This window comes from Cyprinodon variegatus, unplaced genomic scaffold (genome assembly GCF_000732505.1).
Source record: "Cyprinodon variegatus isolate N-32 unplaced genomic scaffold, C_variegatus-1.0 Scaffold360, whole genome shotgun sequence".
Lineage (NCBI taxonomy): Eukaryota > Metazoa > Chordata > Actinopteri > Cyprinodontiformes > Cyprinodontidae > Cyprinodon > Cyprinodon variegatus.
The window spans coordinates 510,023-525,996 of record NW_015150813.1 but is presented as its reverse complement, the minus strand read 5'-3'; the positions used below and the strand labels follow the sequence as shown (position 1 = coordinate 525,996).

General features: G+C 36.9%; 1 protein-coding gene across 2 annotated transcripts in view; it reads left to right on the top strand.

The window, feature by feature from the left end:
• LOC107091972 (plexin-A1-like) overlaps positions 1-15,974 on the top strand; it is a 312,667-nt gene that overhangs the window by 270,582 nt on the left and 26,111 nt on the right. The window contains exons 20-23 of one of the 2 annotated variants that reach the window (XM_015386230.1): positions 1,320-1,462; positions 11,841-11,938; positions 12,385-12,543; positions 14,223-14,289. In XM_015386230.1, the coding sequence (XP_015241716.1) occupies positions 1,320-1,462; positions 11,841-11,938; positions 12,385-12,543; positions 14,223-14,289 (467 nt within the window). Of the gene's footprint in view, positions 1-1,319; positions 1,469-11,840; positions 11,939-12,384; positions 12,544-14,222; positions 14,290-15,974 lie in introns of both variants that reach the window. The other variant, XM_015386229.1, reaches the window with a different exon arrangement.

Below are 15,974 nucleotides of genomic sequence, written 5' to 3'. Positions count from 1 at the left end.
ATTTCATGTTATCCTTACACAATATATTAGATTTATGTAAGGAATATTTTTTTTTACCATAGTGGTAAATTCATTTCCCTGGTGGCAGGATAATCAAAGAGGCTTCCTGCAGTAATAACTTAGAAAGTACATGATTGGTTGAAGAATATCATGCAAGTTTCATGATGCATTTGGGTTTTTGTTGAAAAATTGAGAACTCCAACTGAGGAAAGCAAAAAAAATTATTGAAAATAATGTGAGGAAGATCCTGATTGATTGAAGTACCAATAAATGAAACATCTTGTAGTGCCTGGACCTTCTAGCCTCGTGAGACCATCCTGATCTTGCTAGCTTTCAAGATTTCACTCTCTAATCAGTCTGGAGACTCTCCGTTAAAGAAAATTTGGAGCCGTTTACCAAACGAACGTCCAATCAGCGTTGGCTTTGAGGCGGGTTGAGGTGTGACGCAACGAGAAGCGCGACAGTTCAGTCTAAAGAACATGGCGGCTACAGCCGATGAAACTAGCGTTAGCGTGGCTATCGAGTTTTATCGGAATTACAGAGTATTTCTTCACTGAAAGAAGAGCAAAACACTGCTCTGGAGGCTTTTCTCAGAGGAAAAGATGTTTTTGCTCTTCTCCCGACTGGTTTCGGCAAGAGTTTGATCTATCAATTAGCTCCTCTTCGTCGTCGCTCTGTTACGTCATATGCTTTGGTGATCTGATTGGTTTATTTGGCCCGTCTATCAACAATATAGGCCGATCAGCTAACCAGTATTTTCGCCCCTTCCCAAAATTACTTCTACGGAAGGTTTCCAGATGGATATGCGGAGCAAATCCATCTGGCGGAGTCTGGTTATGGACCTTCGGCTTTACTAAAAAATATAGAACTTCATTAAGTTCTTAAGTGAGCAACTTCTACGTTTTGCTTTAATATAAAATGCAGAAAAAATGGTTTAATGGCTTGCATTGCTAATAATTACTAGCTTCAACATTATTTTAGTTTGCTGATCCCACTGGTTTAGATCTGTAATATCTCATTAATACCAATTTGTTTATATAACTTAGCATGATTATCTTCCAGCAATTACCTTGCTTACTTTGAGGGTATGCACCAAGAGTTTTCAGTATAGTTCGTCACAAAGTGTCTTTTTCTAATAGACTGATGTTTATACCAAATATATTATTCTAATAAAAACAGTACCAGTTTTTATTCTAAATAAGCAGAGTCTAAGTAGCATCAGTGGCATCTAACCATAGTTTGAAAGCTATGATGTTATAATGTTTAAACTGACCCTATTATTCTCCACCTTTATCCATCTGCCTCTTTTTGTTCTGCAGCTTTTGCTGAGCTCCAGACAGACATCCATGAACTGACACAGGAACTGGACGGAGCGGGGATTCCCTTCTTGGACTATCGTACGTACGCAATGAGGGTTCTGTTCCCAGGGATTGAGGATCACCCTGTCCTAAAGGAGATGGAGGTACGGGTCAGTACACCATCAACCAAACTTCATACTGAAACAAACTAACAAAAACCTTCAAAAGATCCAATAGCTGCAACCCGTACTAATCCACTAACACTGCCTGTGAGTGAATTTGTTTTTAATATTTTTAAAGTGTCCCTCTGGCTTTTCTGCTTAATACCTCTTTGCCATCATCCCATGATGGGCTTTTATCAAAGGCAAGTTTTTGAAAAAGTCTGACACTAAAAGGAGCTCAAGTTGCAGTTTACCTCAAAGCAATCACATAACCTACATATAACTACTTTGCCTTTTATGCCTTTATCCTCATCAAATTCATTGCAAATAACTTTTCAAGAGCCCTGGTGTCATCATTAGACGGGTCTCTGAGGAAAATCCTCTTTTTTTTTTAATGCAGATAGAGTTCTAAAGTCGCAATTCATTTAAATAATTTTTCTAAAAACTGAGATGAAAAAAATGGCTTATAAGATAGAAAGTAACGTAGAGATTAAGAGTCAGACAAGGACTGCTCCCTGCAATATACATCAGTGTTAGGTTATTAATTGAATATCTGCATCCACCCTCTCAGCACAGCTGAATGAAGATGGTGAAGCTGACACGCTCAGACCTTTCACCACCCAGACCAGCTGAAGTAGAATTAATAGCATGTCTCTAAAAACGGATCTCCTCCACCACTAAAACAACAAAAAAACAAAGCTGGGTTTGTAATCAGCAGAATCATTAAGATGTAGGATCCAGTGCTGCTCCAGTGGCTTTGATTGGAACGCTGACTTTTTGAAGTTAAGGAATAATTTGTTTGACCTTTTACAGCTTCATTTAATCACTCTAATCCAGACAGTGGATTTGCTTTGGAAAAGAAAACTCTGCAGGCGGTCTCCAGGCTGTCATCTTTTTACCTTTTTATTCGTTCTTTATGATTCATCTTTGGCTTAACTTGGAAAAAAAAAAAAGGAATCCGGCTGCCTTGAGAGTTGTGCTAGTTTTAAATTAATGTCAGTTTCACATTAAAACAGCGACCAAACTACATTAAACCATTTAACTGTTACAAACATCTAATGACTTATTTATTTATGTGTTTCTTTTTCTCGTTGTTTAAAACAGAACAGCTAAAACATACATTAAAACTCTGAAAATCATCACTTCTAATTTACATAACCCTTGTAAATTTTGGTGATTGCAGCCTCCATATAAATAATCAAAATAACAAAGAAATGAAGTAACAGAAATATTCAAGTTAAAACTCCCCCTAATGTTGTATTTGACACTAAAAGACAGGTATTATTTAAACTCACACTTCGACCTGTTAAATTCAGATTTCTGTCATTCTTCTCCTCTTATTCCCTTAAACCCAAACGCCAACCAGCAGAGCATATTGTTCATACATCTCTGATCTATGTCATCATAAGGTCATACATCTTGGTGATACATTTAGATTTAAAGATATGGAGAGTTTTTAATAGATATAAGTTGAAGTAATAATGTTTATTTGGAGATACTGTGTATTGTTACAGTATATTTGAATTATACGTAAGACCTGCCACTTTTTTCTTCTTCTAAATTTGTCTGCACTGAACTTCCCCTTCCCCCACCTTCCTCCCACTCTGAACACAAATCACCCCCCGTCCGTTTCCCTCATTTTGTTTGTTTGAGGAGGATTATTGTTCAATATATACCAGTATGGTGGGGTTTTTTTTTTAACTCTTTGAGACGTACATCTACGACTGTTTGTTTATAAATGTGTCTGTATGACATTTGCCATAAAGCCTTAATTCAAATGTGTCGTTTTATAATTACTTTATGTGGAAAAAATTATTTTGAGACATAAAGAGAACATTGCCATCCCTGTTAAATATTTAGAGAGATTTTCCTATGGCCCAGCCTTAGGATTGATGGTAATTATTAGCTGCTGTTATCAGATTTAATGTGAATTTATTGCAATTATAGATCCTAAAATGAATCAAGGCTCACAAGCAAACCCTTTCTAAGAATAATGTGTAATTTTCTCAAGTATAGAACGTTGTGATAAATGTGTTCTTGTTTAGCTAGTGATCAGATGGTAAAACAAAATCAACTATTAATGGGTTTAAGACTGTCATTTTTTATAGTCAGGTTCAACCCAATTTCAATGTAGGTACATTTAATACATTTCAGCACGGAAATTGTAAATTCAGAACTTCAACTATTAAACCTAATCAGCTAAATTTCAGTTGAACTGATTAGTGTGTGACACCATAGCTTTCTCAATATTCTAATACACGAAACCACAATATTTTTTAAGATGTATGGATTTGACCTATTTCATTCGGTTTAATAAAATTATGTGTAATAACATATAAGTTTGGCTTTTTAACAGATAATATATTTTTTTGCTTTTTTATGATATTAATTTTTTTTTAGATGTACTCAAGCCCCTAGCACCAAATTCGGGGTATACTGTGAATGTCACTGGTCTTATACCCTCGCGTTGGTGAAAAAGGGAAAAAAAAGGGAATTTATTTAGGATGGAAAAGCATAAATATGGTTTCATATTTGCTGTCAGGCAGACTGAACAGTTTTGTAAGAGAGGGCTCCAAGGATATCCAAGACTGTGACATAAACATAATTCAGTTTTTATTATCAATATGTTTGAAAAAAATATGATACCAATTAATTGCAGGGCCCAATTTATTTGAAATGAGAACATTACAGAAAAATAGAGATAATAAAATAAAATATCTGTATTTTTATCTGGGGTTCTGGGTACTCAGGTTAACTTCTCCCCCTACTACCTGCCCATGGATAAACTTATAGTAATGGGAGTTTTTTTTTATTTTTTTTTTTATTAATGTATCGATTCCAACATCATAAGACTGTAACTGTATAATTGAAGGAATGAGTTTTCTGTTTCACTTCATCATAAAACAACATTTTAATTGACATACGTTAAACTCTAGTCCTCTAGTCCTGCTCCTTTAAGATGTATCTCTGCTTAAACACGTTAGAATCAAATAAACATTTCATTAGCAGGACTTTCTAGACAGGACTTTTCTTGGGACCAGAGACCTAAAACATGCAGGATGCCGGTCCTTAAGGACTTGAGCTTGAGACTCCTTTTTTATTAACGGCTGAAGTAGGGCCAATTTTTAAAACTTATTTCTTCAAGAGAGGTTTTCACTTTATGTTGCAAGAGATTTGTCTTGCAAATTCTGGATGACCCTCCAAAATAAAAAAAAACAACTCGATCAAACTTAAAAGGCAGCAGCAACGACTTTCATGGATGTTATTCAGAATGCAATAAAACACATTTAACTAGAGATATTTAACACTAACCAATTTTTTTTATAGCAAATCCTGTAAACAAAGAAAGATGAACTCAAAATTCTCCATAATAACTATATGGTTTAGATAGGATAAGAGTTTAGTGACCCAGGATTTTACAATCAGCTTATTGTCTACTAAAGAAAATATTTTTTGAAGACTTTATTGAAATATGTTCTTGCACGGTGGAGGCTCTTTTGAATTTATTAGGTGCAATATTTATCATATTTAACTGGAGTTTACTGGTAACAGATGCACTTACACCTGCAGTTAATGAAAACACAGTAAGGTGGAAAAAAACACAGGAAATTATACACAATAAAGTTACATTATTTATGAGGTTTTGTTTTCATTCTTATTTACAGTTTCTCTAGAAATATATTGTAACTTCCAAACAAAATAACTTACACAATGATTCCGAAAATAAACCTATTCTGAATAACCCTTCCTTCAAGTATGAACTTTTAAGAGACGTATTGCTGAACATTTCCTATTGTAATACAGAACAAGCAAGGAACAGCAGAGCTGAGCTGACCATATAAGGATGCCTCTGTGGTTGAAAACTCAAACAACTCAAACATGATGAGCAAAATCACCAAAGGGTAGTGCTAACTGGTTCAAAGATGCTAGACCTTCAGTCCCATCAGCTGGAGCAGACAGTGTTGGAGTCGAGAAGCACAGAGGTTGAGCCCAAACAATAACCAATCACTGACCAGTACTGCTGAGGACTATTTTAAATGCAAAGACAGCGAGCACACAGGGAGTCAGATAAACACAGCATTTTTTCAACCATCTACAATATGGAGTCTGCTAGCTGAAGGCTCTACCTCTAATTCTGTTTTCGGAATGTATGAAACCCAAAAGGTTTTAATTTGTCAGTGTCTGCTGATTAGGAAAGTTGCACTGAGCAGTTTGCTTTTACACTTTGTGGTTGGTTACATATTTTTGTTATTTACTGTACACTTCATAAATTACATGTCTTTGTGTGATCTTTAATGCACTTTTTTGGAAGAAAAATAAAGATTCCAGTGTTTTTAACTCCTTTTCATTCAAATTCCTGTTCAAACCAAAATAATCCAGGGTGATTATTATTTTCTAGTCTTATATTACGACTTTTGTTTTTAAAAGAGCACCATGAGTACAGCACAGAAAGCAGCTTTATCTGCTCAAATCATAAATGTATTAATAGTTGCATAATGAATAATAATTCATCATGTGTCAAGCTGATGATAAATAAGTAAAGATTAGAATAAAGAACATAGCTTTACATTTACCTTGGATGTCAACTGATAACATTAGATTATTATATAGCAAATATATTATAAGTTGGTGACAAAGTGCCTCAAAGATACTGTAAAACCTAAGCGTAGAATGCAGCTGCATGATCACCTAAACCAATTAAATTGGATTTCATCATTTTTCTGCCTGGTTTGAAGCAGCCTAAAATACAAAATAATGGATTGCTAATAAGACAAAATGATCTGCAATCCTATCTTACTTTTTAGTGCAGCAAGCTTTTTTATAGTCCTGTGAGCTGTAAAGTCTCATTTTATTTATTCACATCAGTAGCCTAAAATTGCCTCTAAATGCTAAATTCTTAACACTTTATGAGTATTATTAGTCACAATTAAGAGAAACTGTACAAAATCAAATTACTGCCTTCGAAACAGATCAGGATGTCAAGCATAGACGGGATCGGCCATTAACTAAGGTCCCTAAAGCATGAGTGCACCTTTTAATTTAAAGGTCGCCTAGGCATTGAGGAAAAGGGTGCCTCCTTGTTTTATTGCTGCGTCTAGACTTTATTCTTTGTCCCTCTGTATTTCCCCCCAGGGTTGACGGTATAATCCAATGGCCTGGGTAAACCAGTGCTCTTGCTTTATTGCTGTGTGGATGCTCTCTGCTCTAAGCTCAGCAGACAAATGGCACATGAAGCAAACACACATTGAAAGGGCACATGGATGTCCTCACATATGTTGAAGTCATTCTGGTATCAGGCCTGAAATTTGGTGAAAACTCAGCGCAATACGTACACATGTCCCTCCTCTATCTTTCCATTCTCTCCTTTTTTTTACTTCTCAGACCCATCACTTTCAGAATCCCCCCTGGAGGCCCTGAGAATCTCATTTAGCACTTTACAGAGAGGTCCAGACACTTTATTATGGCATGTCTGAGGAGATGAAGAACAGAAAGCAGAGTGAGGGAAAACCGGATAAAAAGAGAATAAGTGTTAGGGTGTGTTAAATGTAAAGATATGCCCACAAATAAAGGATTGGAGAATTCAAAATGTGGGGTGAAGAAGGTGAAAACAAGAATAAGAGCCTGGATATGAATTAGAGCAGTGAAGGAGATGGAAGGAGTGAGCAGGACACAGGCATCTTTGGGGGGTTTAGTGTGTTGTTGATAAGTAGTGACAGGTGCCAGCCAGTGGAACAAGCAGGGTGCACCTCTGTCACCAACACTGACACATATATAATCCTGCTATGCACTGATGTGCCTTGCTGTTTTACACTGCTCTCAATCTCCTTTTTCTCTCCGAGTTTGACAGGAATGCTTTTAAGCCTGAGACTAAACTGAATGGACATTTAAGGAGACAGTTCAGCATTTATGCTTGTAGAGTCGGAAAACTCAAAACCATGGGTGTCCTGAGACTTTTAGATACGCCTCTGGTCCATCAAAGGTTAAATAACCTACTAGGGGTGTAAATAATAATCGTTTTGTATTGATGCATCGATCCAAAAGCCGACAATCCGATGCATCGACACGTCCGCAAGATAATCGATTCATGTTTTGTTTTTTTCCTCCGGTCTATTTTTATCCATTTGCTCCTGGGCGTAATTCTTCCTCCCGTGCTGCGGTGCCGCTAAACCTATTTTGCCCTCCTACCGCGCTTCCTGGTTATACTCTTACAGCAGTGTGTTGCAGTAAGCTTGACACAGACATTTTTAAATTATGCTCAGTATTGAAGCGTGGTCTGAGCTACACACTGTGGGTCTAGATACGGCCGAGGCGGTGAGGAAGTGGGGGCGAGTTAAGTCCGACGACAGAGGGACATGAGAGCCAAAAAGAGCGGAGATCCAGCTGGAAAAAGGGTCCCAGCGTTCTCGCGCACCTCGCTCTTCTAGCTGGTCAAACTTCACGAGTTTTTTTACGCAATTTCGCTCATAAAAACAAAACAAGCCGGCCTCCTGTCTGCTGCACTGTTTGCGGTCAGCTACAATCTGGGAGAGAGGTGCAGCGGAGCGTCTCTCAAGGGGGCGATGACGTCGACACTCTGGAGCCTTCTTCTTCTTCTTTTTTTAAATGGCGGTTGGCAAACAACTTATAGGTGCATTACCGCCACCTTCCAGAATGGAGTATGGACCAGACAAACTATTATATTCTCCCTAAAATACCCGTTCTTCTTAGAAAATTAAAAATACTCCCAAAAACTACATCCCCAGATTACCTTTGAAGCAATTCCCTTATATCTAGTTTATTTTTATTCCTGTCTAACTCTCTAAGCAACACAACATCTCAATTTCCTGAGTATATTTATTACATTCTAAAAAAATATGTTGGACAGTTTCTCTGGAGCCGAGGTATTGCATTGAACTCATTACACTGATATTGTGCAGTATTTTTGCAGTATTTTTTGATGCAACTTTTCTACTTCTGTTATTTGCTGTTGTTTCTAAAGAAAATGCATAATGATATTACAGCTTTCATTGATTTATTTCAAACTTGAAACTTTGTTTAGCCTGTAAGGTGTAAAAAAAAAAAAAAAAATAATAATAATAAAGGAAAAATTTAACCGATTAATCGATTAATCGAATCGAATCATGGTGTATTCTTGAGAATCGAAAATAATTGAATCGTTGGGTCAGGAAATCGATACTGAATCGAATCGCCATGATGGATGTGATTTACACCCCTATAACCTACGCAGTATGCTATAAATTCCTCCAGAATCCTGATAATTGTGTAATTTTCTGGTTGGGGGACTGGAGATTAACAACTGTGCCATAAAGCCTGTGGTACCCCTAATTAGAGCATGTGTTCTGTATAGTACATCCAAAAATCTAGCAACTTACACCAGCGAAATCTGGTTGGTGGTGGAGCTTCCCAGACAAACACCCGAAGATCTTTTTTAAACCTACCCTTTTGAAAAATGTCATCACATTAGCTTTAAAAAGAGATTTAGGCTGGCTTTGTCCATTTCAACAGCCCATCAGTAGCACATGACTGTCATAACCTCATTATTTGTACTTAATTTGCTGCTTTATGCAACAGAACCTCCAGACCAACAATTACTTTTACATAACTTGAGTTTCTCCTATACTTCAGACTTTTGAGTAAGGCTAAGGATTGTAGTTCAGAATACTAGAACAATTTTTGCATGGCCCTGCAGACTGACCAATGATTAAGATATTAAAGCCCCTGATTTAGAACAGCATGTGGCTGACATACGAAAAATCTGGCAAAACTGCTGGTATACATTGGATACTGCTGAAACATTCTGGTTCACATCATCATATGTCAAATTTCCTGATGTATGCCATATGTGGGGCATAAGTATCTGCATTCAACCCATTCCCTTGGGGAGCAGTTAGCTGCCATTGTGTGGCACCTGGGGAGCAGTGTGGGGGTTAAGGTTCTTGCTTAGGGACCCAGAGTGGCAGTCTGTGGAAGTGGGGGATCGAACTCACAACCTCAGGATTCAAAGCCCTATTCCTAACCACTAGGCCGTCACTCCCCTTATCTGATCGTTGACATACATAAAGTGTAAGTTACTCATAAGTTGTGGCGTCCAGCTTATCCAAAACCTATGAGTAACATGTGCATAATGCATGTGGAAATTATCAAGAACTTATCTCCAATGCATATCAACATATTTGACGTATTTTAGATGACCACTGAACGTGTTTCTAACTTACAGCTACTGTATAATGGCGTATTGGCAGCATTTTGGTATAAAAGGGGGTTCACAGGAGAAATTACGTCTGTAATCCTACAGATTTCATCCCCGTCATAGGGTGAGTGGGATGGATCCTCCCTGCGTTCACGCTCACGCCCATGACCAACAAACTTCCTTGCAGACATGACGCTGAATCTGCTGTGACTGCAGACCTTCTTTCTTTCTTTTTCTTTTTTCTTTTTTCTTTTTATTTATTGTTTTTCTTTGGGCAGGCGGTAAACGGCAGCTAGGTTAATACCTCCATCAAAGACAACTTTTAATGCAGAATGGGCGCCTCTGCGTTATCATACATTAGGCTGTCATTGGACATAAGTTCTGGACTTGTTATGAATACTCGATGTATACACCCAAAGTTGAAAAATTACATAGAAATATCAGCTAATGACAGCGTTTTAGAAGATTGCAGGATGTCGGGCATATGCTCTCTAAATAGGCTTGGTGTGACAGGGCCCTAAGACGGTGCTGACCTATTGTATGACTGCTGCTGATCTTGACTGACATGCAGAATTGATCCTCAGGGACTTTTCCCTCCTTTCTCAGTATTTGCTTAACTTTGAGTCCATTAAAAAACCTACGTTATTCATAAGACGAGCCATCATCAGAAAACTTACCCGGTAAACAAAAATATGGAACAATTATTACACTAAATACCAACCAGTACAACTTTATGCATATGTCCACATTTTAAGCAAATGAATGATTTGTTTAGCTATGATTAAAACATGAAAAATGTTTATGGGAGGTGTTTAAATTTTGGGACTCTAATCTTTTTTCATTCAATGCAAAAGAACTTCAAAGCGGAATTTATCCATAGCTTAAGCTGTCTTCGGTTTATCTGTTATCCCATGATGCCCTTTTTTTAGCAATGCTTCCTTTTGTTTTGTTTTTCCTTAGAGCATAGGTTTACGTTTTTAGATGTTAGTCTGAACAAAACCCAGCCATCACCAATAATCTTCCTGCCTGTTACACAAGTGTGAACGTGTAAACTGTTTTTGGAGAGTTTAACTCTCCTAAAATAGATGTAAAAAGTCATTATTATCTTAGTAGTTTACAGGAAAATACACTTTTTCTTTATTTCCGCTAGCTAGAAGCTCTCTACATTGTCTGATTTAGTTCCAGTTTAACTCAGAGGGATTGTTAGTGGTGAACCTTCCTCTGCCCTCATTTACGGTGTTAATAGTCTTTGGGTTTTGTGTTCATAATTGCTTTATTGCTTTATTTAATGAGAAAATAATGGTTTATTTAAAAAAAGTGGCTTTATAAACTGATGCAGTTTGTTAGACTGCCTCTCTTGGCTCCTCCCAGACTTGATTCATGTTTTGTGTAGATGCCAAGAGTTATTTTTAAAGGTAAGATATAAAAGGCGTACAACCTTTCATTTGATCCCTCTTCAATAATCAAGAACTACATCCCTCTAATGAAGTCCCGAATGACTCGCAGATGTTATAAAGAAGCTTTAAGGCTTTATTTAAGTATTTCCAACTGAACAGCTGAGTAGGAATGAAAGTTAGAAATTCATCAAAGTTAAAATGAAATATTTCTGTTCATCACACAGCTCAGGGGCAGAGGCAGGTCAAATGGTTTAAATGCACGTGGGTCTCCGGCAAAGCTGGCAATTAAAATTCTTGTTTCATTGATTTTTTTGAACTGGAGAAAGGTCCAAGGCGTTCGCCCCCTGATGTCAAGCAGACAATCGTGTTAGATTGTCTGCTCAAATCGTTTGACATCAAACACATCACAAAGCAGCACAGCGGGAAAAGGAGAAGCCAATCAGCCTTACCTTGGTGTTTAACAAGGCAGCATTGGAAGAGAAAGGCCCGGCTTCTAATGTGTTCACTTATTCAATCAATGCTTGCATAAACTCTTCTTATACAACATGTCAAACTGTATCAAATGAAGGACTGCTTTGGGTTCGGTGCCCTTTTTTTTGCTTTACAAATACAGTAATTGATAAATATGCATCAATCCTGATACAAGTTGCTAAAATGTTTACTTTCTAAACTTTATTTGTAATTAAATAGGTCTAATAAAAGATCTAGAGCAGGTTTATAGATCAGAAATGTGATTCTATCGCTGTTAGATATTTTTGTAATGCTGTCCATCTGTCACTGTGCTTTTATTCAGGTCCAAGCCAACGTAGAGAAGGCACTCACGCTGTTTGGCCAGCTGTTGACTAAGAAGCACTTCTTGCTGACATTCATTCGAACGCTTGAAGCTCAAAGGTCTTTATCCACTGGTTTAATTTATATGAGCAAAATTGTTGTTAATTTTTATGTGTCTGAAATACTTTAATTCTGTTTTGAGAAATAAGCTCTGTCCTTTCATATTTAGTTATGGTACACTGGATATTACTAATAATAAGCCTTACAATGTTACAAACAACATTGGTTTCGTTTGGTCTTAAATTAGGCCAGAAAAGCAACTTTTAAGATTAAATAAGGTTAAGATTAAATTGATTCTACAATTAAAAACTCAAAGATGCTAAATTAGCTGTAAAGCTTTTATGAAAATCACAGTTCGTGCACCCTTTAGTTAAGATCAAATATGGATCAATATCTAAAGGAAACCTTTAGATGAACTGTGCTCATCTAAATGTAAAAGAAACACCCTGTAATTAGACACAACAAAAGCACATTAAAGTGTGTCGGCCCTTTTGATGTGTTGTCAGGTCATTTTCGATGCGGGATCGTGGCAACGTTGCATCTCTGATCATGACGGCCCTGCAGGGGGAGATGGAGTACGCGACGGGGGTTCTGAAGCAACTGCTGTGTGATCTGATAGACAGAAACCTGGAGAGCAAAAATCATCCTAAGCTGCTGCTGAGAAGGTGAGGAAGACGAGAGCTGAATGCCTTAAACTGCACTGTCAAGGTCTATATACAAAGTTAGTTTAGTCATTTTTTTAGGCAGTGCTAGAATCATCTATTCACCTTAAATTGGTACGTTTTTAATATAACTATCAAGGAAAGCCATTTTTGCAATCATACACAATATTTTTAACCCATTAAATATTGAAATACATTATCTACTAAAAAGAAAAATTCTCAAATACATAGAATAAACACATCCAGGATTCTTTAGTCTTCGAATACAATAAACAACTTGTGTTGATTGTAGATGAGGTGCAAAGTTGATGCTGTGCTGTGAGGCCTTTGGGATGTTCAGTGGGGTAGAATATAAGAATAAACCAAAATTTTTTTTTCAGTATTTAGTGCATAAATTTCATGTTTTTCAAAATAATAAAAAAGATATTACTTCTGTTTACTGATTAGCGCATTTCTAAAGACAAAAAACACAGATCAAATAAAATGAAAGGTAATTATCACTTTCTTATATAAAAAATGTCATATATGGTGTCCTTGCTCGATAAAAACAGTGAGTTACTTTAATCGTACTACATTTTTTGTCCTCACATTTTTACCACCTTGTTTACTTTTTCAAGGAAAAGTCCAGTCAGCAAGGAATAATCAATGGATCATTATTTGCAGTGATTCGATGAATTTAGCTCAATAATTTTTGTCACGATTTTCCCCCAAATATATTAAAAATATATTAAAAATATATTAAAACTTCACTCCTGACATCTTCAGGTAGTGATGTCACAGTGCGGTAAGCCTAGCGCCATTCTCCCCGCTTTACAAGCAAAATCAATGGGAACTACTAGACACATCTGCAATCAACAACAATTATTGAAGATTACTTGAAGAGGGAGGATTTGCCATCAAAGTTCTGGCCAGAGAAAAAACACATAATATGTAGCCAACATTTGGAAGAAGAATGTTTTTAAGATGACTTGGATAATAGCGCGTTGTGACAAACACCAGACAAAGCACTGGGACTTGCTCAACAGCCGATACCACACCGTGATGTCACAAACCGGTAGGTGGCAGTAGTGTTCTTTAAAAAACATGGATGTCTCCAGTAAAGCACATTCAAATGAAATTACTCTTTATTAAAAACACTTATCAGTTATTGAACAGTATGTAATAATTTCATATTTAAACTACTTTAAGAAGTTTGAATTCTGAATATGATTGGACTTCTTTAAAAGAGGCATGATGGAGTTTTCCAATGATACTGCCACCTGTGGCCAAAACACTGAACTGCAGCACTCTCCTGCTCATTTTCGTAGTGCGCTCATACTACTGTGGTGTCAGTCTGCTTATTAAAAATGTCTTAGATATAAAAAGTGTCAAATAAAAGGCTATTGAAAAGATATATTTCAGTAAAAACATACAAAATATCTCTTTAAATGAGTTTTTCCATAGCGGAATAGTAAATTAAGTGCTTTTTATTGATTTATCAATTCTCATTTTTCTACTTTTTTGATAGTCATTTCAAACTTTTAAATGTCCCTATCTGAAGCTGTTATCTACTATCCAACTAGCTAAAATTTAAGGTTTTTTTTCTATGTCGTCAAAAAAATTAATCTTTAACAAATCCAGATTTTTAGATATTGTCATCATAGCAATGTTTAATTTATATATTTTCTATTTTTTCATGTCAGAACGGAGTCTGTAGCTGAAAAGATGCTAACCAACTGGTTTACATTCCTTCTGTACAAGTTCCTCAAGGTAAGGCACATCTTCTTTGTGTATACTTTATGTTGTCCACACTGGACAAGAACATCCTCTGACCTAATTTATTTAGTTTATGTCATTCACCCATTCATTTACACACTGATGGTGGCAAGCTACACTGTAGCCACTGCTGTCCTGGGTCACACTGACAGAAGCGAGGCACCACCAGGGCCTCTATCCACCATCAGTAGGCAATCTTGCTGGATCTCCTGCCCCCTACTCCACTGCCATCACTGTATGTCCTGTATAATTAAAGAAAAAGGTGTGACTTGGGCACCGAACTGCCTTAACAGTAGATATTAGAACATGACATTCAAAGCAAAAAACCAAGTTCATGAAACAGGTTAATCACCCTAATTGTAGGATTATCCATATTTTTTTAGCTGTTTGTATCAAACTTTATAGTCCTTTAGAAGGCATTGACAAAGCTCCTCGTTTTCATGCGAAGTGTAGTCAAAACATCTTACGTTTATGTTATAACAGAGAAGACTGTACACCAGAAAATCTGGAGTCAAAAGTTTTGTTGATAAAATGTTCAAACTGTGTTTCTGGTGTCTGATATCCATCCATTTCCATCCATCCATTTTCCATCACGCTTTATCCCTGCTGGGTGTGCTGGTGCCTATCTCCAGCTGTCTACGGGTGAGAGGTGCACTGCAAAAAATTTTATTTAAATAAGTCAAATTTTCTTAAAATAAGTCATTTTTTCTTGATTGGAGGAGGTAAGTAAGGCACTTTGCCAATGGAACAAGACCATTTACATTTAAAATAAGAAAAAACAATTGCCTTCTCTTATTTCAACTGCATAACTTCTAATGATCTCATTTTAAGAGTAAATATATTCATCCCATGGGCAAATCATCTTATCTACCTGGTTGAATTAGGGGGAATCTTACTTCATTTAAGACATGTTTACTTATTTCTAGATTGTTTTTGCAGTGTGGGGTCCACCCTGGACAGGTCGCCAGTCCATCGCAGGGCCACACAGACACACAGGATAAACAACCATTCACACACACACTCACAACAAAGGACAATTTAGAGAAGCCAAATAACCTAACAGTCTGTTTTTTAGACTGTGGGAGGAAACCAGAGTACCTGGGGAGAACCCAACCAAGCACAGGGAGAACTTGCAGAAAGACCCCAGGCTGGGAATCACTCCCAGAACCTTCTTGCTGCAAGGCAGCAGTGCTACCCACTGTGCAACTGAGCAGCTCTGGCATCGAATATATGTCATGTGAATCTTTATCTGTACAAAAACGAAATGCCAAGGCGTTTTAAGAGATTGCAAAAGCAATAATTAGCATTAATATATCTGACATGAGCCACACAAATAATTTTGAAGCAAAATTAGAAAAAATATAAAAAGAACAATAAAAAAATATCCTAGATCCAACTTTGTCCTGTCTTCCTCTTCCAGTTAAATGTTTTGTTTTTTTGCGACAGACAATCCTTCCTTTTTGAATTTTGCCCCCTTTTCTCCTGCGAGTTATTCACTGATCTTCATGTTTTTTTTCTCCTTTAAGCTCACGTCCTCTCTTCCTCTGATCTCTCTTTCATCTTTGTCTTTCTTTTGTCATTATTGAGCTGTCAGTCTTTTCTCTCCCTTAAGGTCATTTGCTTCCCTAGAGGCTGTAGGATGTGGCACGTACTGGTGTCTTCCTGCTTTTATCTTTGCT